The sequence below is a fragment of the Leuciscus leuciscus genome (genome assembly GCF_965113295.1).
Source record: "Leuciscus leuciscus genome assembly, chromosome: 12".
Lineage (NCBI taxonomy): Eukaryota > Metazoa > Chordata > Actinopteri > Cypriniformes > Leuciscidae > Leuciscus > Leuciscus leuciscus.
Window position 1 is genome coordinate 485540 of NC_138736.1, and position 22018 is coordinate 507557.

A 22018-nucleotide genomic window follows, 5' to 3' on the forward strand; every position below is an offset into this window, starting at 1 on the left:
TATGATTCTGTGCATGAACCAGTCAGATGAGGAGAGAGAAACAGGAGTGGCTGTGTTCAGTTCAGCTCTCTCTCACACACACCTGACAACATGACATCATCATCATCATCAACATCATCATCAGCCTATATAAGAGCAGGCTCACACACACACACACACACACACACACACAGACTCACGGATCATCATGAAGGGTTTGATCACAGGCTTCTCTGCGCTGCTGCTGCTGTGCTCTTCTTCTATAACTTTGCAAGTATGTCAACTTTTTCTACTAACCATAACCATAACCATAACCGTCTAGTAATACTCTAATGAGAGTTAGTTGACATGGAGTTCCAAAATCTGATTTTGATAAGTTGTTTTCAAAGCTTTAGATGAGAATGCAAATGTTGAGTGGGAAATGTTTTACAAAGACTAAAAGCAAACACTGAACACTACATCTATTTATAATAATTAATATAATGTAATTTAATGTAATATAATATAATTAATATACAGATTTTTGTTTTGTGGTTTCCCAGTAGAGATGTCCGAACATCTTTAATCTAAAATTGTATTATTTGACTAGAAAAATGAGACTTGTTATAATATCTTGAATTATTTTCTGTTCTTGTTTTAATCATAACTCTAAGAAATCATGAGATTTATGCCTAAAACAAGAAAGAAAAAGGCAGCACTTAATGTTAGTTTTTTAAAACATTCATAAAAATTTATAAAAATAGCATGTTAGTGCAGCTCAATTAAACAATGTTTTAAGTTGAGTTTATTAATGTATTAGGAAATGATTAAATTAATAATTTAAAGGTATTTTTTCAATGTAAGTTTAAGTTAACAAAGGAAACCTGATCATAAAGTGTTACCAAAAAGTGTCAATAAAGTAAGAATGACATCGATCCGTGTTTTAAGTATACTCAGATGTTTTTAATAGGAGACTAGACAAAGATAATGATTGAGGAAATAATTTTCAACTTAATATTTACACCGATTACCGAATATTAGGGAAGAGGAAGTTTCACACCAACGAAATCTGAGGAACAAACTATGTATTGTGTTTTATTTTATTATCTCAAATAAATTGGATTGCTTAATGGTTGTTTAAATTCTTCCCTAAAAGGATAATGCTACGACAACATCTGCTATTCCAGCAACTAATGCTTCAGTGAGTGAAGAGCCTAGAACGACTAATGCTTCAACTTCATCCGCTCTTCCAACATCTAATGCTCCTTCAACTACAGCTCAGAACACCTCAGTAACACCAGCGAGTCAAGCGACGACCACCACATCTTCATCTTCATCTTCATCAACACCTGAACTGAGCAACTCGACCACACTGATGCCTGGGAATATCACCACATCTTCATCTTCTCCTGAACTGAGCAACTCGACCACACTGATGCCTGGGAATATCACCACAGGACAGACCTCGACTCAGACCTCGACTCAGACCTCGACTCAAACGACTCCTTCGTCCAGCGAGTCTCTGAGAGTTTCGTTCCTCTTGGGTTCTCTGCCGGTCCTGCTGTTCGCGCTGCTGATCTGAACTCTTTAGCATAACGAGACCAATACAAATGCAATACATTTCACTTTGTGCCTAAAAAGCTTCTGCCGAATGCATAACTGTAAATGTAAATGAAGGTAAAGGAGTTACACTAGCATAAACTGAACAGCAGATATTAGTCTTGTTTACTGAATATGTTTCTCATGACTGTAAAAACCTAAAGGCTCATGCTTGAAATTAGCTTGACAAATATAAATTGTTAATTTCTGTTGAATTTTTTATTGAAATGTAAGGAACAGGTTTCCATTAAGAATGAAGCTGATATAAAGAACCTTCCTTCATTATAAAGGGCTTGACGTATCACTAACGAGGACAGTCATTAATCCATAATTAACCCTTTAATCTGGTTAATCCAAACATCGCTGTTCTTTTCACTGTAATGTGTTTGTACATGATTTACTGTTTGAGACTCTTCTGGATTAAACTAATTGATGTACAATCATTTATTTCCTTATACTGGGTTTATGATCTTATGACATCCTGGAAAAACATTATTAAAGCCTTTAGCTAAATATCAAACAAATGAGTCACGCTACAGTTCACATGATCAGAAAGTCAAATAAACTTTATTATTCGGCCTCAGTATCAGCAGGTCATAAACTCACGGACTCGGGCGGAGACTCTGAATACAGTCATCAGATGTATAATAACACTGGATATAGTCTTCACTGTTGAAATCAATCCTTATTAAAGTAATAAAACTGAAGTTCTCCACTGTTTATGTTCACTTAACCATAACTGACTATGTTTAGGAACGGGCATATGACTTATGACTAAACCCACAACACACACTCGCCAACTCAGATGTGTTAATGATGTTTGGCGAGTGTTCATTTTAGGCCTGATAATCCGATATGACAGAAGAGATGCATGTTTTCCTGGTCCCAAAATATATGATGATCAAAAAAAATGGCAATCAGTTTATTGTGATTAAAATCCTGTATATATAAAGGCAGCTGGAAGGTCTTTTAGCCCAAGGGTCGGTAAATACTGCGTACATTATAAATAAACAACGTCTAAAATTTCAGGTATTGAAATATGATGGGTTTTTGGGGCCTTTATTGATGGTCTTTAACTTATTGATTTATATCACTTCAAAGTTTTATAAGTATGGCCACATAAGAGAACAAATCGTGCTCTAGCATATCATTTTCAGATAAATGTTGAAATAATGGCATACTAAGTCTAGACTTGGTATGTTATATTATGACTTATTATGTCAAAATGTAGTTAGTGGGCCCTATTTTAACGATCTAAGCTCATGGTCTAAAGCGAACGGCGCAAGCTCACTTAGGGCGTCCGAATCCACTTTTGCTAGTTTAACGACGGGAAAAATGGTCGGTGCTCCCGGCGCATGGTCTAAAAGGGTCATCCCTATTCTCTTAATGAGTAATGGAGGGATGCTGTTAAACTGTCAATGAACGGAGGAAAGTTTGCTGTATATATAGACCTCTTGACTCATTGATTGGGGTGATTAACAGAGTGTGCTCCTCCCGAACTTTGTTAAAGGGGACCTATTATGCCCCTTTTCACAAGATGTAAAATAAGTCTCTGATGTCCCCAGAGTGTGTATGTGAAGTTTTAGCTCAAAATACCCAAAAGATCATTTTTTACAGCATGTTTAAATTGTCACTTTTTGGTGCTCATAAAAACGCGCTGTTTTAGTGTGTGCCCTTTAAATGTAAATGAGCTGCTGCTGCCGGCACAGGGGGCGGAGCTTCATGAGCTCGCGCTCAAGCCTCTTAGGACAATTTCATCTCACGGAATGATGATAATATCAGCAACTCTCAGTAACGGTGTTCATTTCGACCCGGAGCCGCGCAATAATGCCTACAGAGTCAGAGTGCTGTATGGAGATGGAACAGGTATAGTTTAGTTTAATTACGGTTATAACGTATTTGTCATCTGCTTGTATGTATCCACTATTAATAGCCTACAAGTCTGCTGTTTCGGACCAGGTCCGAATGATGATCAAAAATATACTGATGAGTTTAATAAAGTTTATTGTACATCACAGAAAAGATGAAGCGTCAGTTTTACTCCAGAAAATCACTGTATAAGAGCTGAGTAAACACAGTATAAGAAGTGCGTAAGTACATAAACAAATTTCGGTAGAGTTAAGGGAGCATTTTCTTTGAAAACAAAATAATTCCACCTCGTCTTCAGCTGCTGTCTCAGATTTCGGGAGTAAATAGAGAGAGAGCTATGTGGATTAATACATCCAGCCATACAACACCTACAACGTTTGGGAGACATTCTCGTCAGTGCAGCAAAGGCGGATGTGTACAACTCGCTGTGAACTCGATCAGGGCGGGTCAATGTTAAAACGGCAGTGTCTGTCAACACTTGTGGGCGGGGCCTGTGCTGTAGTGACGTCACTAAAGCCGCATTCTGAAAACAGGTCGTTGGGAGACACTGCTTATGATTTATGGGGATTAATAAAAAATGTGTGAGTGGATTTGTATCACTATTGGGTGGTTGTGTACACACACTGCCAACACACATTAATGTCCAAACAGGATGCAAAAGTGAATTTTGCTTAATAGGTCCCCTTTAATAAAACATAATTTCACGAGTTCACACTTACATCAATTAAACAGAGTAATGATTATGCGTATTTGGTGTGCTGTTCCGGGGGAGGAACTTTGTTACCCGAACCCAGAGTACTCCCCCAAAAAGCAAAAACAGCTGAAGAGAGAGTGCTGAGATCTTGCCTGGAGAACGAGCTGGAAGGGACCAAAGCCGCGGCTGCGATTGACAGCGGAGGTAGCCTCACACTTGAATCGGCCTCTGGGGCTTGTTGAGGAAGATTAAAAGAAGCATGAGAAGGAAAAGAAGGTTGAAAATGAGAAGAGTGGGCTTGTGCTGCAAGCGGAGGGTTAGAGCTTGAGCTGCTGGATCTGCAGGCCACTGTAAAGGGGAGGGGTTAGTAGCTGTCGCGGAAAAAGGTTGAAATGATTGGGCCTCCGTTGCTAGCGTCTGGAGCGGATGCTGGAGGCCACTGAAAAGAAAAAGGATTAGAAACAGCAGGAGCAACAGACTGATATGCTGAGGGGGGCGGCGGGCCTGGTGAGGTCTGACAGCGGAGGAAAATGGGGCTCGCTGAAGGCCTGCTGAAGGCCTGCCGCTGGCCTGATGCTGGGAGCGAGCTGGATTTGGTGCGGTGAGATGATGGTGTTGTCGAGCGAGGTGAATCCTGAGCTTTGCCTATTGGCCGTTTGGGGGCCGGCGTGGACTTCGGAGAGAGGTTAGCTGATTGCAAGGATACATAGTAGTACATAGGTAAAGTTCCGCTTTATTCATCCTTCGCGAGAACTGAACATCCGAATTGATCAGCGCTTGCCTCAATCCTATAAAAAATAAAACCGAGGTCCTGACTCTCTGTGGTCATTAAAAATCCCAGGATGTCTTTCGAAAGAGTAGGGGTGTAACCCCGGCATCCTGGCCAAATTTGCCCAGTTGCCTCTGTCCATCATGGCCTCCTAATCATCCTCATATACTGATTGGCTTCATCACTGTCTCCTCTCCACCAGTAAGCTGGTGTGTGGTGGGCGTTCTGGCGCAATATGGCTGCCGTCTCATCATCCAGGTGGATGCTGCACATTGGTGGTGGTTGAGGAGATTCCCCCCTTTTCTATGTAAAGTGCTTTGAGTGCAGAGAAAAGCGCTATATAAATGTAATGAATTATTACTATTATTATTATTATTATAACTGTCCACTTCCAAATAGGTGGAATAGTTGGGACGGCCGAGCGATGGGAAGACGCCGGAGAGTAATTCTGATGTCTCGCCGGTGGAGGCGAGGGCTGGCGTCGGCGTGTAGCTGTAGCTGTAGCTGTTCGGGAAGGCCGGCGGCCGCGCGGAGAAGCCTGGGGTTTGGTTGCGATGTCGGGCGGAGAAGGAGTGGTCCTAGGGTCGGCAGATTGCGGCTGAGGACCCGGAGAGAGGTTAGACTCGTCGTCAGACGGGAAGAGCTGGAGTTGCGACATGGTAGCAAAAAGGGCGAACCAATGTGCTGTTAAACTGTCAACGAACGGAGGTAAGTTTGCTTTATACACCTCTGACTCATTGATTGGGTTGATTAACAGATTAACAGAGTGTGATCCACTCGTGTCCAGGGGCGCCACCAGGAATTTTGGGCCCCATGACAAAAAAATCAAATTGTGCCCCCTCTGCGCAGCTGTCGTCACCACATCTCTCGGACTGTCCCATCTAAAGCTTTACATAACTCTAATCAAAGGCTTGCAACTGTCTTGCTTCTTGTAGTTCAATACTAACACAATATTTAATGCTGTGATTTGTAAATGCAAGTCTGCAGTTCACTATTTGATGCAAGATTAAAAGCCACCATAAAAATGTCCTTAAGGCAATCCTTTACACATTCTCAATGTATTTTTATTGTAAAATTAATGACACATTTTTAATAAAAAACAGAAAAAAACCTAAAAACTAAATATATATTAACTTTTTAATTAAAATAAATTAACATCATCATCTCAAAACAATGAAAACAGCAGATTTTTTAACATAACTGCACATATATGCCAACAACCAAATAAAGTTGACGTGTAAAACTGAATTTCCACATCAGGGTTATTATAGTGCTACAAAACAGATCCAGTGATCACTAAACCAATAGGTTTTGAGGTTTGGAATGATGGGAATAATAAAATCTGTATCTATAGATCTATGTCATTTAACGGCCAAAATTCAGTCTAAATGAACACATCAAACTGGATTCTTTTAATATTGTCTGTAACTTACATGCAGGTTGAGGTAAGCTACTCATTTTTATTTTATTTGTCATGATGGTCTTTATGTGAGAAAATAATTTGTGTCATTAATAAATATTTAATTTTCTTTTTTTGTTATGGGAAAAAAGAGCAAGAGAGACAGGGAACCCCACACAGACTCCCTGGAATGATGCTAGGTCATTAACACAGTGTTGCTCACCTTCTTCACTGGGACTGGGAGGGGTAGTTATGGGGAGACTGGGGTGCAGTTATGGGGAGACTGGGGTGCTGCTGATTCGTCTGTTGTTTAGTCTGCTAAAATGGGCATGGACAATGATTTAATATGAATATCTTGCTAAACGTTTCTCTGCACTGATTAAATGTTGATGAAATGTAGGCTAACACTAGCCTGCAGCTAGCTAGCGTATTTCACTATGGACAACAGGTTAATACCACTCACAGACTAAAGGCTACACACCTTTCTTGGGGAAAAACTGGGTTACAGATTGACACCCTTTCTTTTGTCTTCCCTCTCTCTCTTTTCGCTCTTTCCTTTGTTGAAAACCAGATTTTATTTCACTCTGCAACACTGTGGTCTCTGTGTGTTTCTGGCGCATCGACTGACTGACTGTAAGTTTGAACACCGCGCACGCAAACGCAGGACCAAACCATTTCATGCAGATACAGGGGGGTGGTCGGTCAATATGAATGTTTACTTTTTGGTCAATGGGGATGTTAAACTTGTATTGCCAAAATAAGTCAAATCAAAGACATCATTCATGTTATTATTATTTGAAATATACTCAATGATGATGGTTTATATAGTGTATAATATATATATATAAAATAATTAAATTAGTTTTTACTTATTTGTTGGGGCCCCTGTCAGTCAGGGGACATTGGAATTGTCCTAACTTTCCCCCACTGAGAGCTGGTAAGTCCCGCCCCTTCCGCTAACCCCACTGGACCTCTAGGTTGAAAAATCGTCAATGCGAGTGAATGTGAGAAAAAGTTTTGGTCAAATTGGTACAAGCTTAACATGCTTTACACACGCGACAAATAATTATATAAAGGTTTTTTAAAACTTTTTTTCCTTATATGGGCTTCCATAGTGATTAATAAAGGACAGTGCTGCATTATATTTATTGATTTATTGATTTATTTTCAGAGACAGCGTTTGTGTAAGAGCAGTTCTTCACTGTGAGAGTTTCATCATCTGCTAATCTTCAGCTCGACACACACACAGCAGACCCTGCAGGAGATCAGCCTTATACTGCTTCTGTAGAGGAACACCAGAGACAATCAGTGTGAGTGTGTGTGTGAGTGAGTGAGTCAGTGTGTGTGTGTGTGTGTGTGTGTGTGTGTGTGTGTGCTTCTGTTGAGGAACACCAGAGACAATCAGTGTGAGTGTGTGTGTGAGTGAGTGAGTCAGTGTGTGAGTGTGTGTGTGTGAGTGTGTGTGTGTGCTTCTGTTGAGGAACACCAGAGACAATCAGTGTGAGTGTGTGTGTGAGTGAGTGAGTCAGTGTGTGAGTGTGTGTGTGTGAGTGTGTGTGAGTGTGTGTAAGTCAGTGTGTGTGTGTGTGTGTGTGTGTGTGTGTGTGTGTGCTTCTGTTGAGGAACACCAGAGACAATCAGTGTGAGTGTGTGTGTGAGTGAGTCAGTGTGTGAGTGTGTGTGTGTGAGTGTGTGTGTGTGTGTGTGTGTGTGTGTGTGTGTGTGTGTGTGTGTGTGTGTGTGTGTGTGTGTTATAGACCTGTAAGGTAGTGTACAGTGAAGCTCCCGTCGACTGAAGGAAAGCGACTCGAACTCCCAGCAGATCCTCTTCACTGTGAGACACGATCACACCCTGAACCACTGAGGCCTACACACACACACACACACACACACACACACACACACACACACACACACACACACACACACACACACACACACACACACACACACACACACACACACACACACACACACACACACACCACATCAACACAAACACACACAGTAAACTGAACACAACTACACTCTAAAATAAAGCTTTTAAAAGAGTTTTTTTTCCTCACAGTGATGCAACAGAAGAACCAGTTCTGTGATCAGTTCTAAGAAGATCTGTGTTTTTCTCAGTGTGAGGAACTGTTTAATAAACTAAAGAACTGTTTTTCCACTTTAAAGAATATTTGCCAATAAACAACCTTTATTTCTAAGAGTGTATAAACAAGTGATCTAGTGGTAAATTTGTTTAAAAAAACATCTTGTTCTGCATTTGCATGGATTTAGTATGTTGAATTTGAGGAAGTAACTTACTATGAATTCTGTAATATTTATATTTCCATTGATAAACATCTGTCATGCAAAAGAGGGAGGCTTGTTTACTGACAGCGCAGTCATTCATTACAGCGGAACGCTTGAACCATCGACTGCAAACTCACACTAACAGTGACGACGAGTTTTCATTGACTTGTTTTTATTATTATTTTTCTCTTTATTGTCACACATCGTTTACACAAGAGTGTAAGTCTCTGTTACACGGCAGTATAACTACACGGTATATGCATAATTAACAATATACATAAATAACAATATAAACATTTTAATAAAGTGCAGTGCAAGGGTGTGTGAGGTGTGTGTGATGTGTTCAGGAGTCTCTCAGTCTACTGGTGTGGGTTGGGGTCGGGGTCAGGGTCAGGGTCCAGGGTTAGGGTCAGGGGTTAGGGTCAGGGTTAGCCAATGATATTTTCTATTCTCACAAAAACCTTTCTGTGTTTTACTAGGTGATTTTAGGTCTTTATTGGGATATTTGTTGCACACAATGTTGGCAAAACCTGATCTCACACACAAACCTGGCAACGGCATCAATCCAACTGAGTCTGAAATGACATTTATAAAGATATTTCCGAAATAAAAAGCTTACTTTCATAGTTTGGATCCGTTGAGCCAAGAACAGATGCTGGTTCTGTAAACATCGCACTGACGAGAGAAGAAAGTGATAAACTGCATGATGGATTTCTGCTTATTACACATTAATGCACACATAAAGTGGCTTTACCGAGTGTCTTCAGGCCTTTCCTCAGATCTCCAGACTGAAGTCCTTTAAAACGTCCGTCTAAAGCGTCTTCCAGTGTCTGTCCTCTCTCCAACTCCAGCTCTTCCAGCACTGAGCACAGATACACACACTCACATCACACACACAAGTGTCGTCAACCTTACAAGTATGAAGGCTCAAACTGTTCCTCTGTTACGAGGATCTGCGTGTCAGCAGCTTTACTGTATGAAGGACACGAGAAACACACAACCTCCAGCAATGCCTGATGTTAAACTGAACCACTGAAACTGATCATTATCAAGAGTATTAGATGTAAATGTAGAAATATAAAGGCCTTTATACTATATGCAGAACATCAACTTAATACATGACTCAAGGCATCTTCACTAACTAGTGAATACTAATCTTTCACATTTACATTTGTAGAGTAAAGGCATTATTTACTGTCTTTATGAACCATTTTCCTTTCGATTAAATGTTGAAAAGCAACGGAAAAGCAACACACGCACACACACGCACGCGCACACGCACGCACACACACACACACACACGCACGCGCACACGCACGCACACACACACACACGCACGCGCACACGCACGCACACACACACACACGCACGCGCACACGCACACACACGCACGCGCACACGCACGCACACACACACACACGCACGCACGCACACGCACGCACACACACACACACGCACGCACACACACGCATATGGAACGCCAAAAGGTTCAAATTTCGCCACTAACGAAACGCCTTTCATTCTCAAAACGCTGGTGTTTACGGCGTTTAAGACGAAAAGCCGCCGCAAAGTACGGCGTTCTGTGGTACAAACGCCGCAAAGTACGCCGTTTGCAAAGCAAAATCACCGTCATTATCGTCGTTTTTTTTATCCAGTCAACAACGCCGTTTCTGACGCCTCAGGCCATCCATAATGCGCCGTAATTTGCGGCGCTTCTGTCTGACAAAGACGGCGTAAAAAGCGGCGTTTTGTATAATATTATAATCAGCCCCTCCCTTTTCTTCAAAGTTCTGCCCATCTAATGAAGCAAATGGAAAGACATATGTAGTAGATTGTCGATCTGAATGGCGAACTGCCTTAAGGGTTCTGTTTTTCTAACGTTGTTAGAACTAGTGCTTGGACTTGATCGTGTCATATTTTTTATTTCTTCATTGGGCACGTGTATCCCCCTTTTTCCTTTATCATATGGGTAGGCTATATAGAATGATTTTAGCCTCTGTTTACATTCATGTCTGTGAAATAAATTGGATTTCCCAGCAAACTTACTTCAGTAGGGCATTGGTCTGCGTGCACGGGCAACAGTGTCGTTAGGTCCGACCGTATTATTTTCTCTCCGTTTCGTTTCTTTTGTATTGGTCTTTTGGTGTATATCTTTTACATTTTGGAAGACTACCCGGTAGCTGACAACTGATTGAATAGAAGGTGGTATATGCTCCTTTTACGGAAATGACAGTAAGGCTTTAATGCGTGTGAGCAACTGTTTTAAGCCTGCTTACAGTGACTGTTGTGGGTCCGTTTCTATTGCTCATTATAATGATTTGGATAGGCCTAGGTAGATGCTTCACGATGTGGTCCATCTTAGAGCTTAGATTTAAACCCGACCATTTTTTTATATAATAACCGCGGCGCCAGATCATTTTTTACGCAGGTGCTGAGGGGGTGCTATATAGCCTATTATATATAAATAATATTAATACATGAGCAAACATTGGCCACTTAATATTTAATATTCAATTAATTGAATGATCACAATTATTAAATTGAACAAGCACAACATTCAGCATTCAATCAAATATTCTTAAAGATTTATTATTATTAATAATATTATTTCAACTTAATATGTGTGCATGAAACAAGCAAGATGTGCATTTGTAAATCCGTTGACACGCATGCATTGATTTTTATTAATAAAGTGTTTTCTGACAGTGTCGGCTGCAAAGATGAAGTTGACGATCGCCATCTCTGAACGCGGCTATAGAGAGAAATGCACATAATGGATTACTTGATCAGAGAGTAGCCTATTTCTTTTCGTTTTGAATTGTTTCTTTTAAAGACATTTCAAGCTCTTTTTTTTTAGATATATTTATAATATCTGTAAGTCATACACTGAGTTTCAGTTAATTTATATGATGAGATGCGCTCCAGTTCATGTGCAATGCAATGACTGCGCCAGCGCCTCCATGTCATGATTATACTGTCTGCTTCTTATTTATTAAATACAGGCAATTGGTTGATGAAAATTTTATTAGAATTAAGATGCAATTTATACAAAACGAAATTCACTTTAAAGAAAGGCTTTCTAAACCAAACTTAATGAAGTGGTCAAAATCATGTCTGACCCACTTCACGTCTCCCGATATATTTTGCGCATCCTATGATGTAGCTCCTACTAATGCTGTACATAAATGAAATAAAATAGCAATAGCCTATAATAATATTGAAACATAAATATGAAACTAAATAAGAGTGGAGCGATCGCTTGGGCCGTGAGCGATTGAGTGTAGTGCGCTGGCAAAGAGCAGATATTGAGCAGAGAGTCACGGTGAAAAGTAACTTGAAACTTGTTTTTTAAATGGGGAAGCGTGTCTTTGTTCACCCTCCGCCTATCAGAAAATGTATATCTAATGCTTTATTACACAAAATGAAACTTGAAACATTATTATATTTCTATGACTATCACTTGGAGAATAGCCGATAATAATAAAAAAAATGTTTTATTACAGATGTAGGCTACATATTGTATTGCTATTTGGTATGTATTGTTTTTATCATTGTGTTGTTGGAGGAATTTAAAGTTTTTGTTTTATACGAAGTAAGCAATATGTAGCCGGCTAATACAATATTAGCAATGTTAGCAATATTAATGTCCATTTTAAGGCAATGGCAGCGTGATAATAAATAATTTATAAAGTGAAATATGTTAGTCTTGTATGATGGTCAAGAGCAGCGGTAGTCATCTCTTGGGTTGGCGTCATCTCAGTCTCCACTGGTGATGGTTCATCTAAGAGTCTTCATAAGAGGCTGGATCTCGACGGGCATCCTGATGCAGAAACATAAAGGCCGGGTCGGGACGATATTTCCTGCCACTATCCTCTGGCTGGGCCGGGCCCTTGATCAAGAATTGTTACAAAATGCAACACGTCATGTGTCATGCGCATGCAGCATCTCCTCCACTCGCACGCATCACACCGGGGCTGGATATAGGCTTTAAAAATATCTATTTTGTTTAAAAAATATTCTATATTCTAAAACCATGTTGAATTATATTAGAGTAGCCTAGGCTACTCCTCCTAGGCCATCCAAAGTTCATTCTTGTTCATTTTCTGTGTTCATCATTGTTCACGTTTGTTTTGTTTTTTACGTTTCTTTATTTGGATCCATTTGCGATCCATTCTATTCTGAATATACAAAGCAGTTTACATGCTTCGTCCTTGTTGCATTAGGCATATTCATTAAGATAATAATTAATAAATGCACGCACATTTATCCGTGAACTTGATAAATGTTGCAGATATGTTTTATATGCACAAACAAATGCCTTTCAACTTGTGTGTGCAAAATTCAGTATTAAATGAATGTGCAGCAATTTGTACAAACAGAGAGTCTGTAGGCATACTATCCTGCTGTAGACATTAAATTAGCGCATTTAGTTTCATATTTGTTAAAATATTATAATGTTATTTTTTCCATCTATGTTGATTATGAAAAGTGAACAGCACGAGTAAGACAGGATGCACAATATAACGAGAGACATGCGTGGGTCAAACATGATTTTGACCACTTCATTAAGTTTGGTTTCGAAAGCCTTTCTTTAAAGTGAATTTTGTTTTGTATAAATTGTATCTTAATTTTAATAAAATTGTCATCAACCAATTGCCTGTATTTAATAAATAAGAAGCAAATCTAGCAGACAGTATAATCATGACATGGAGGCGCTGGCGCAGTCATTGCATTGCACATGAACTGGAGCGCATCTCATCATATAAATTAACCGAAACTCAGTGTATGCCCTACAGACATGAGAAATATATCTAAAAAAAAGCTTGAAATGTCTTTAAAAGAAACGAAAAGAAATAGGCTACTCTGTGATCATGTAACCCATTATGTGCATTTCTCTCTATAGCCGCGTTCAGAGATGGCAATCGTCAACTTCATCTTTGCAGCCGACACTGTCAGAAAACACTTTATTAATAAAAATCAATGCATGCGTGTCAACGGATTTACAAATGCACACCTTGCTTGTTTCACGCACACATATTAAGTTGAAATAACATTATTAATAAATAATAAATCTTTAAGAATATTTGATTGAATGCTGAATGTTGTGCTTGTTCAATTTAATAATTGTGATCATTCAATTAATTGAATATTAAATATTAAGTGGCCAATGTTTGCTCATGTATTAATATTATTTATATATAATAGGCTATATAGCACCCCCTCAGCACCTGCGTAAAAAATGATCTGGCGCCGCGGTTATTATATAAAAAAATGGTCGGGTTTAAATCTAAGCTCTAAGATGGACCACATCGTGAAGCATCTACCTAGGCCTATCCAAATCATTATAATGAGCAATAGAAACGGACCCACAACAGTCACTGTAAGCAGGCTTAAAACAGTTGCTCACACGCATTAAAGCCTTACTGTCATTTCCGTAAAAGGAGCATATACCACCTTCTATTCAATCAGTTGTCAGCTACCGGGTAGTCTTCCAAAATGTAAAAGATATACACCAAAAGACCAATACAAAAGAAACGAAACGGAGAGAAAATAATACGGTCGGACCTAACGACACTGTTGCCCGTGCACGCAGACCAATGCCCTACTGAAGTAAGTTTGCTGGGAAATCCAATTTATTTCACAGACATGAATGTAAACAGAGGCTAAAATCATTCTATATAGCCTACCCATATGATAAAGGAAAAAGGGGGATACACGTGCCCAATGAAGAAATAAGAAATATGACACGATCAAGTCCAAGCACTAGTTCTAACAACGTTAGAAAAACAGAACCCTTAAGGCAGTTCGCCATTCAGATCGACAATCTACTACATATGTCTTTCCATTTGCTTCATTAGATGGGCAGAACTTTGAAGAAAAGGGAGGGGCTGATTATAATATTATACAAAACGCCGCTTTTTACGCCGTCTTTGTCAGACAGAAGCGCCGCAAATTACGGCGCATTATGGATGGCCTGAGGCGTCAGAAACGGCGTTGTTGACTGGATAAAAAAAACGACGATAATGACGGTGATTTTGCTTTGCAAACGGCGTACTTTGCGGCGTTTGTACCACAGAACGCCGTACTTTGCGGCGGCTTTTCGTCTTAAACGCCGTAAACACCAGCGTTTTGAGAATGAAAGGCGTTTCGTTAGTGGCGAAATTTGAACCTTTTGGCGTTCCATACACGCACACGTACGCGCACACACACGCACACGCGCGCACACGCACACGCAAACACACACACACACACGCACGCACGCACGCACGCACACACACACGCGCGCGCACGCACACACGCACACACACGCACCGACTCTGAGATGATCCGGGTGTCTCGTGGTGAGGATTTGGATCCAAACATCAGCTGAAGGTTTCTTGTTCTTCAGCTCCTCAGATAAAGTCTGTAAAACAACATACAGTAATAAACCGATGCTCTTCCTCAGGGTTTCTGTCTTGTTTTCCAGCACAAATAGCTAAACATTCTTAAATCAAAATACATGTACTGGAGAAACACACAAAAATCATGAAAATGAAGTGAGTTTGAGCTTAAAACAAGAACAAATATCTGTCAGTTCAGTGAGAAGAATACTCCTGTTCTTCCAGAAAACTGATATCGTCACCCTGTGAACTGAGCTGAAATTTCAACAATCTGAATCCTATCTCTGAGGTCACCTAGAGGTCACCTAGAGGTCATCTAGAGGTCATCAGACGCAGTGAAGCGGATCAAACAAAGCAAAGTCAACATCATAGGTTTGATAGTTAAACCTTTATCAGCTTCATCTCAGAATATGACCTGACACTGGGAACATTTCAGGAACATTGAAAGGAACATTTCAGCCCAAACTGAGGAATCTGAGGAATCTGATGATATATGGACTCACGGCTGTGTCCTGGTCAATAACTCCTGGCCCATTCTCCTTCTGAAAAAGGACAGAGTGAACACCATTACATACACCGGGATGTTGATATAGTGATGATTCATCTACACAGTGAAATAGGTTTTGTTGTAAATGTTTAACAGTGTGAGTCACGTCTCACCTTCAACAACGCCACTATGAGCTTGCAGAAATCTCCACTGGATTCACTGATCAAGTCTTTCTCCAAATCCCGCTTAAACTCTGTTAAAGTCACAATGATGAAACTCAGACTAAAGCTATGCAATTACCAGTTCTTATTGAATGGAATGTTTTAGGGATAATATAATAAATGCACTACTAAACTAAAAGTTTGTGGTCAGTAAGATTTATTTTTAAAACTAATTAATACCTTTATTTAGAGAGGATTGATCGAGAGTGACAGTAAAAATAATGTTACAAAAGATTCTACTTCAAAATAAATGCTGTTCTTTTGAACTTTCTATTCATCAAATAATCCTGAAAAATAAAATGTATGACAGTTTCCACAGAAATATTAAGTGGTTTTCAACACTGATAATAATCATAACTGTTTCTTGAGCATCAGATCATCATTTTAGAGTGATTTGTGAAGGATCATGTGACACTGAAGACTGGAGTAATGATGCTGAAAATTCAGCTTTGATCACAGGAATAAATTACACTTTACTGTATATTCACATAGAAAATGGTTATTTTTTATTGTAATAATATTTCACTGTTTTTACTGTAGTTTTGATCAAATAAATGCAGCTTTGGTGAGCAGAAGAAATTAAAAAAAAAATCTAACTGACCCCAATATTTTGAATGGAAAGTTTATTACCTCATACAAATATATTTAAAAATGACTGAATTATCAGTTTTCTCAAAATGTCCATTCAATTCAAAGTATTTTTTTGGTTTGACTATGAAAACCACCAATAAGGCTTTTAATTGCATTAATTACATTTTTGTAAACTGTTCTTAAAGCACCTTGATTGTATGTAGTCTTGATGTCGGAGAGCTGCTGTGGCGTCCTGGTGCACAAAACCTCTAAAAGAGTTTCTTCATCTGTACCAGCACCCTAAACACACACACACACACACACACACACACACACACACACACACACACACACACACACGGATACAGTCTAAATGGATGTGGATCTGTAGTTAAATGTATAGCGATCAAACACAAACACAAACACACACACACACACACACACACACACACACACACACACACACACACACACACACACACACACACACACACACACACACACACACACACACACACACACACACACACACACACACACACACACACACACACACACACACACACACACAGAGACTGGCACTATTAATGATAAACCTCCATGGCTTTGCGCAAGCGATGGGCCTCAAACTGCTCCGGGATCATCATCAGACCGAGTATCAGAGACTGTAGATCACCGGAAAGAACCTTCTTCAGACTCGCCTGCAGTTCCTGTAACACACACACACACACACACACACACACACACACACACATTTTGCCTACTCCTTGTGATATGAATTTCGTATAGTCTTTATGGGGATTATCCATTGACTTCAGTTGATTTTACACAGAGTTAATAAATGTTTTTGTTCCCTAAACCTAAACCATATCCTCAGAGACATCCCAAAGCAATTACCAGTCCTTTTAAAATCCATTTTGTAGTGGTTTATCGTCCTCCAGGCCTGCTAGGCACTTTCTTGGAGGAGTTGGATGTGCTATTCTCATCCTTCCCTGAGGATGGTATTCCTCTTGTAGTTCTTGGAGACTTCAACATCCACCTAGAAAAACCTCAGGCTACTGATTTCCACACTCTGCTTGCCTCATTTGACCTCAAGCAAATGTGTACTGCGGCTACTCACAGATCAGGGAACCAATTTGACCTTGTTTACATGCGCTACTGCTCCACTGACCATATTGGTTGCTCCACTGCACACCTCCACTGCACTGGTTCAGGTCTTCTCTCTCAGTAGGTCCTTCAGGGTGTCGTGAAGGGGTGTGGTGTCTAAGACCCATCATCTAGCTACTGGAGTGCCTCAGGGCTCAGTGCTGGGACCACTTCTCTTCTCCATCTACATGATATCACTAGTGTCTGTCATTCAGAAATCACTGTTATCATCTAGCTACTGGAGTGCCTCAAGGCTCAGTGCTGGGACCGCTTCTCTTCTCATTCAGCCAGGAACCTTGGAGTTGTGATTGATGATCAATTGAACTTCACAGACCACATTGCTAGAACTGCCCTGTCCTGCAGATTTGCCTTATACAACATTAGGAGGATCAGGCCCTTCCTATCAGTCACTTATTGTACTATTTGGCCACTAAAAAGAACAAGGACTAGTTTTTGGTGATTTGGAGATAAAATAGTTTCTTGCTTACCATTTGTGAGACGTTCTTGTAGACGCGTGCCAGAGATTGTCTCTGAGCATTACTTCGACTGGTTATTATTCTCACAATGGTGCTCACATCTTTAACAAAAAGATATGGTAGTTTGAAATTAAAACATTTAAACATGACAGAATACTAGCAGTCAGACAATTACCACCACAATAGTCATTCCTATAAATGAACCTTTTTTCTCCAGAGCAGCGCGAAGGATGGTAACATCTCTCTCGGGACGGAAATTCGGGAAGGGCCGAACGGATCCCAGCGTTCCCCACCACATGCCTTCAGTCTGAGGGATTAGAAAAATACATCGGTATCGGCCGATATACGTTCATTTTTAATGTTATCTTTATCGGCCCAATAAGAAAATTTGGCTGATGTATTAAAGCCAATAAATAATGGATTATTTCCTTCAGCTGAGACGCTTCAGATGCACACAGTTCAACATGATGGTTTATTGCTTGAAATATCATTGGAATCACTTCAAAAAAGGAAAATACAGTTCAGTGCAACATGTTGCATTAAGGCTACATAAAATTATAATGTGATAAAATATATAATAGTGAGCTTGGGTCATGGCTTTTAATTATGAAACTTTTGTAATCAGGCTCTCAGAAATTATATAAAAATTTGGATTTAGATGTATCAGCCAATATATCGGTTATTGGCTTTCAAATATAAAGAATTATCGGTTATCGGCCAAAATGTTCATATCGGTGCATCCCTAGAAAAAATGGTATTGAGAAGATGATTCACGACAAACAATGCTCCTAAAGTATGACACAACAACTGATACAGAGTAAAAGAGTGCAGATACAGACACTGACCATCAGAGGAGACGAATCCTGTGAGCTTGACTCTTTCTCCATCGCAGAACTTATCAGTGAAGGACGGTATGAAGTCTGGAGGAAAAACAGTCCAAGTGTTTTTAACTAGCATGTACTAACATTTTAATTAATCATTTGATACAATGCATTTATGTGTAGATGCATGCTTCTTGTGCTTGTATTTAAAAAAAATACCTGCATGTTTTAATTTCTGTAATTACATCTCCTAATTACACTGTTGACCTCTTCGCCCCCACCCATAAACCAGCAAACCAGTCCCACACCGCAAAACATCATGCTCTTCCTCAGTGTTTCTGTCTTGTTTTACAGCACAAATATCTAAACATTCTTAAATCAAGATACATTTACTGGAGAAGCAAAATAACTGAAGATATTAAGTCTTCTTGTCTGAAAAAATCCTAAAAAAAAAAGTGAGTTTGTGCTTAAAACAAGAACAAATATCTGTCAGTGGAGTCAGAAAAATAATGTAGTTTTCCCTTTGAAAGAACAGATATTTGTTCTTGTTTTAAGCACAAACTGATGATTGTTTTTTTAAGAAAACAAGGCTTCATATATGAAATACTGAAGGTGTTTTACCTGCTGAAGTGTGTATGAATCTCAGTCTGAGATCGAGTTTCAGCTCAAACTCAATAGCGCAGGATGAAAACTCAATGTTTTAAAAGGCTTAAAAGGAATAAACCTCTCCTGCTTTCCATACGCTGTAGTTCTCAGACGCGTCTGATGCAAAAAACACTGAATGTCTCAAACCAAATAGAAGATCTCAATGGCTCAGATTAGATCAGATCAGATATCCCATCATGGGTGTAACCTGGACATATGCACAAAAACCTTCAAAACCTGCATAACTGGAAGACTCAATCGACTAGATTCCTCCCAAAACAACCTTTTCTGAATCACGATTCTTCACATGAAAATTCAAAAGAACATTTACAGTCGATTTACAGTGTCGGTGGTAATGATGCGGCGTAAAACAGGTTGTAATTTGAGAAATGTGAGAAGGTGTTGTTAATGTCAACAGAGCTGAACTTGACCGTGTAAATAAGCTCAAGTCAAACACAAGAAAGATCAGGAGAATTCTCCACCTGAAAGAACAACATTGGCTTTGGGTTTGTGGAGATCTCACGACGTCTGCATGCTTCTCATTCACACAAACCATTATCAGACATCTTTACACATCACAAACATGCTGGAATCTCAATGATCGCATCTTGGCAGAATGTCCAGATTCCTCAGATAAGTTCAAATGAATAAAAAAGCACTAAACAGAGAACAGGGAACGTTGTGTCGAGGTTCTCTCAATGTCATGAACAGACATTCTTCCAGTTATCTTAATAGAACATTCGTTCAAAGTTATCTGGTCTTTAATAATGTTCTCAATGCATTAGCACAAAAACATTATTAAAACATTTCAGTTATTTAAATGTAACTACTTGCTTCCGAACATTCAGAGAACTTTCAAAAGTAATGTTACGATGATGTTTGAAGAATGGAATGTTCTCCCAAAAAAAAACATTTAAAAAAACCCTGGACGTTTTGATCATTCAGAAATAACGTTTCCATAACGTAGCAGGAACATCAACAAAATGTTCTTGGCTGGGCCTGCATATGTATTCTGATACAAGTGTGTTTTATCAATCGTTATAGGAAACTAGATGAGTGAAGTTTGATGTTGGCTTGAGAAAGCCTAGCCTGAACGTTTGAAGTACATTTACATTTACATTTATTCATTTAGCAGATGCTTTTATCCAAAGCGACTTACAAATGAGAACAATAGAAGCAGTGAAACTAACAGTAGGACAACAATATGCAAGTGCTGTGATCTAGTGCAGTTCTAGCAATGTGGTCTGTGAAGTTCAATTGATCATCAATCACAACTCCAAGGTTCCTGGCTGACCTTGATGGAGTTATGGATGATGAAACTAGCTGAATGGTGAAGTTGTGATGAAGTGTTGGGTTGGCCGGGACCACCAGTAGCTCTGTCTTCACAAGGTTTAGTTGAAGGTGGTGATCCTTCATCCAGTCAGAAATGTCTGTCAGGCTGAGATGCGAGCAGCAACCGTTGGATCATCAGGCAGGAAGGAGAGGTAGAGTTGTGTGTCATCAGCGTAGCAGTGATAGGAAAAGCCATGTTTCTGAATGACAGATCCTAGTGATGTCATGTAGATGGAGAAGAGAAGTGGTCCCAGCACTGAGCCCTGAGGCACTCCAGTAGCTAGATGATAACAGTGATGGGAAAAGCCATGTTTCTGAATGACAGATCCTAGTGATGTCATGTAGATGGAGAAGAGAAGCGGTCCCAGCACTGAGCCCTGAGGCACTCCAGTAGCTAGATGATAACAGTGATGGGATAAACCATGTTTCTGAATGACAGATCTTAGGGATGACATGTAGATGGAGAAGAGAAGCGGTCCCAGTACTGAGCCCTGAGGCACTCCAGTAGCTAGATGATAACAGTGATGGGAAAAGCCATGTTTCTGAATGACAGATCCTAGTGATGTCATGTATATGGAGAAGAGAAGCGGTCCCAGCACTGAGCCCTGAGGCACTCCAGTAGCTAGATGATAACAGTGATGGGAAAAGCCATGTTTCTGAATGACAGATCCTAGTGATGTCATGTAGATGGAGAAGAGAAGTGGTCCCAGCACTGAGCCCTGAGGCACTCCAGTAGCTAGATGATAACAGTGATGGGATAAACCATGTTTCTGAATGACAGATCTTAGGGATGACATGTAGATGGAGAAGAGAAGCGGTCCCAGTACTGAGCCCTGAGGCACTCCAGTAGCTAGATGATAACAGTGATGGGAAAAGCCATGTTTCTGAATGACAGATCTTAGTGATGTCATGTAGATGGAGAAGAGAAGTGGTCCCAGCACTGAGCCCTGAGGCACTCCAGTAGCTAGATGATAACAGTGATGGGAAAAGCCATGTTTCTGAATGACAGATCTTAGTGATGTCATGTAGATGGAGAAGAGAAGTGGTCCCAGCACTGAGCCCTGAGGCACTCCAGTAGCTAGATGATAACAGTGATGGGATAAACCATGTTTCTGAATGACAGATCTTAGTGATGTCATGTATATGGAGAAGAGAAGAGGTCACAGCACTGAGCCCTGAGGCACTCCAGTAGCTAGATGATAACAGTGATGGGAAAAGCCATGTTTCTGAATTACAGATACTAGTGATGTCATGTATATGGAGAAGAGAAGTGGTCCCAGCACTGAGCCCTGAGGCACTCTAGTAGCTAGATGATAACAGTGATGGGATAAACCATGTTTCTGAATGACAGATCTTA

General features: G+C 39.9%; 2 protein-coding genes across 2 annotated transcripts; one reads left to right on the forward strand and one right to left on the reverse strand.

Annotated features, from left to right (window-relative positions):
- The first annotated feature begins 99 nt into the window (after positions 1-99).
- On the forward strand, positions 100-2000 carry LOC309510984 (uncharacterized protein). The gene is made up of 2 exons (XM_082186020.1): positions 100-253; positions 1115-2000. The coding sequence occupies exons 1-2, from the start codon at positions 188-190 to the stop codon at positions 1538-1540; spliced, it is 492 nt and encodes a 163-aa protein (XP_082042146.1). The 5' UTR covers positions 100-187; the 3' UTR covers positions 1541-2000.
- A 5427-nt stretch (positions 2001-7427) lies between these two features.
- Positions 7428-19351, reverse strand: anxa14 (annexin A14). Its single transcript, XM_082185964.1, has 13 exons — positions 19306-19351; positions 18709-18783; positions 18068-18170; positions 17876-17964; positions 16838-16951; positions 16451-16541; positions 15624-15703; positions 15467-15505; positions 14896-14986; positions 9338-9445; positions 9203-9258; positions 8048-8155; positions 7428-7570 (listed from the first exon to the last, which is right to left on the reverse strand). The coding sequence occupies exons 2-13, from the start codon at positions 18748-18750 to the stop codon at positions 7511-7513; spliced, it is 981 nt and encodes a 326-aa protein (XP_082042090.1). The 5' UTR covers positions 18751-18783; positions 19306-19351; the 3' UTR covers positions 7428-7510.
- Between the last annotated feature and the right edge of the window lie 2667 nt (positions 19352-22018).

Coding starts and splice junctions, on each gene's coding strand:
- anxa14 (XM_082185964.1), bottom strand. CDS start 18,750: ATGGAGAAAGAGTCAAGCTCACAGGATTCGTCTCCTCTGATG. Junction 15,704..16,450: donor CAAGACTACATACAATCAAG/GTGCTTTAAGAA, acceptor TGACTTTAACAG/AGTTTAAGCGGGATTTGGAG. Junction 9,259..9,337: donor GAAAGGCCTGAAGACACTCG/GTAAAGCCACTT, acceptor TTCTCTCGTCAG/TGCGATGTTTACAGAACCAG.
- LOC309510984 (XM_082186020.1), top strand. CDS start 188: ATGAAGGGTTTGATCACAGGCTTCTCTGCGCTGCTGCTGCTGTGCTCT. Junction 254..1,114: donor CTTCTTCTATAACTTTGCAA/GTATGTCAACTT, acceptor CTTCCCTAAAAG/GATAATGCTACGACAACATC.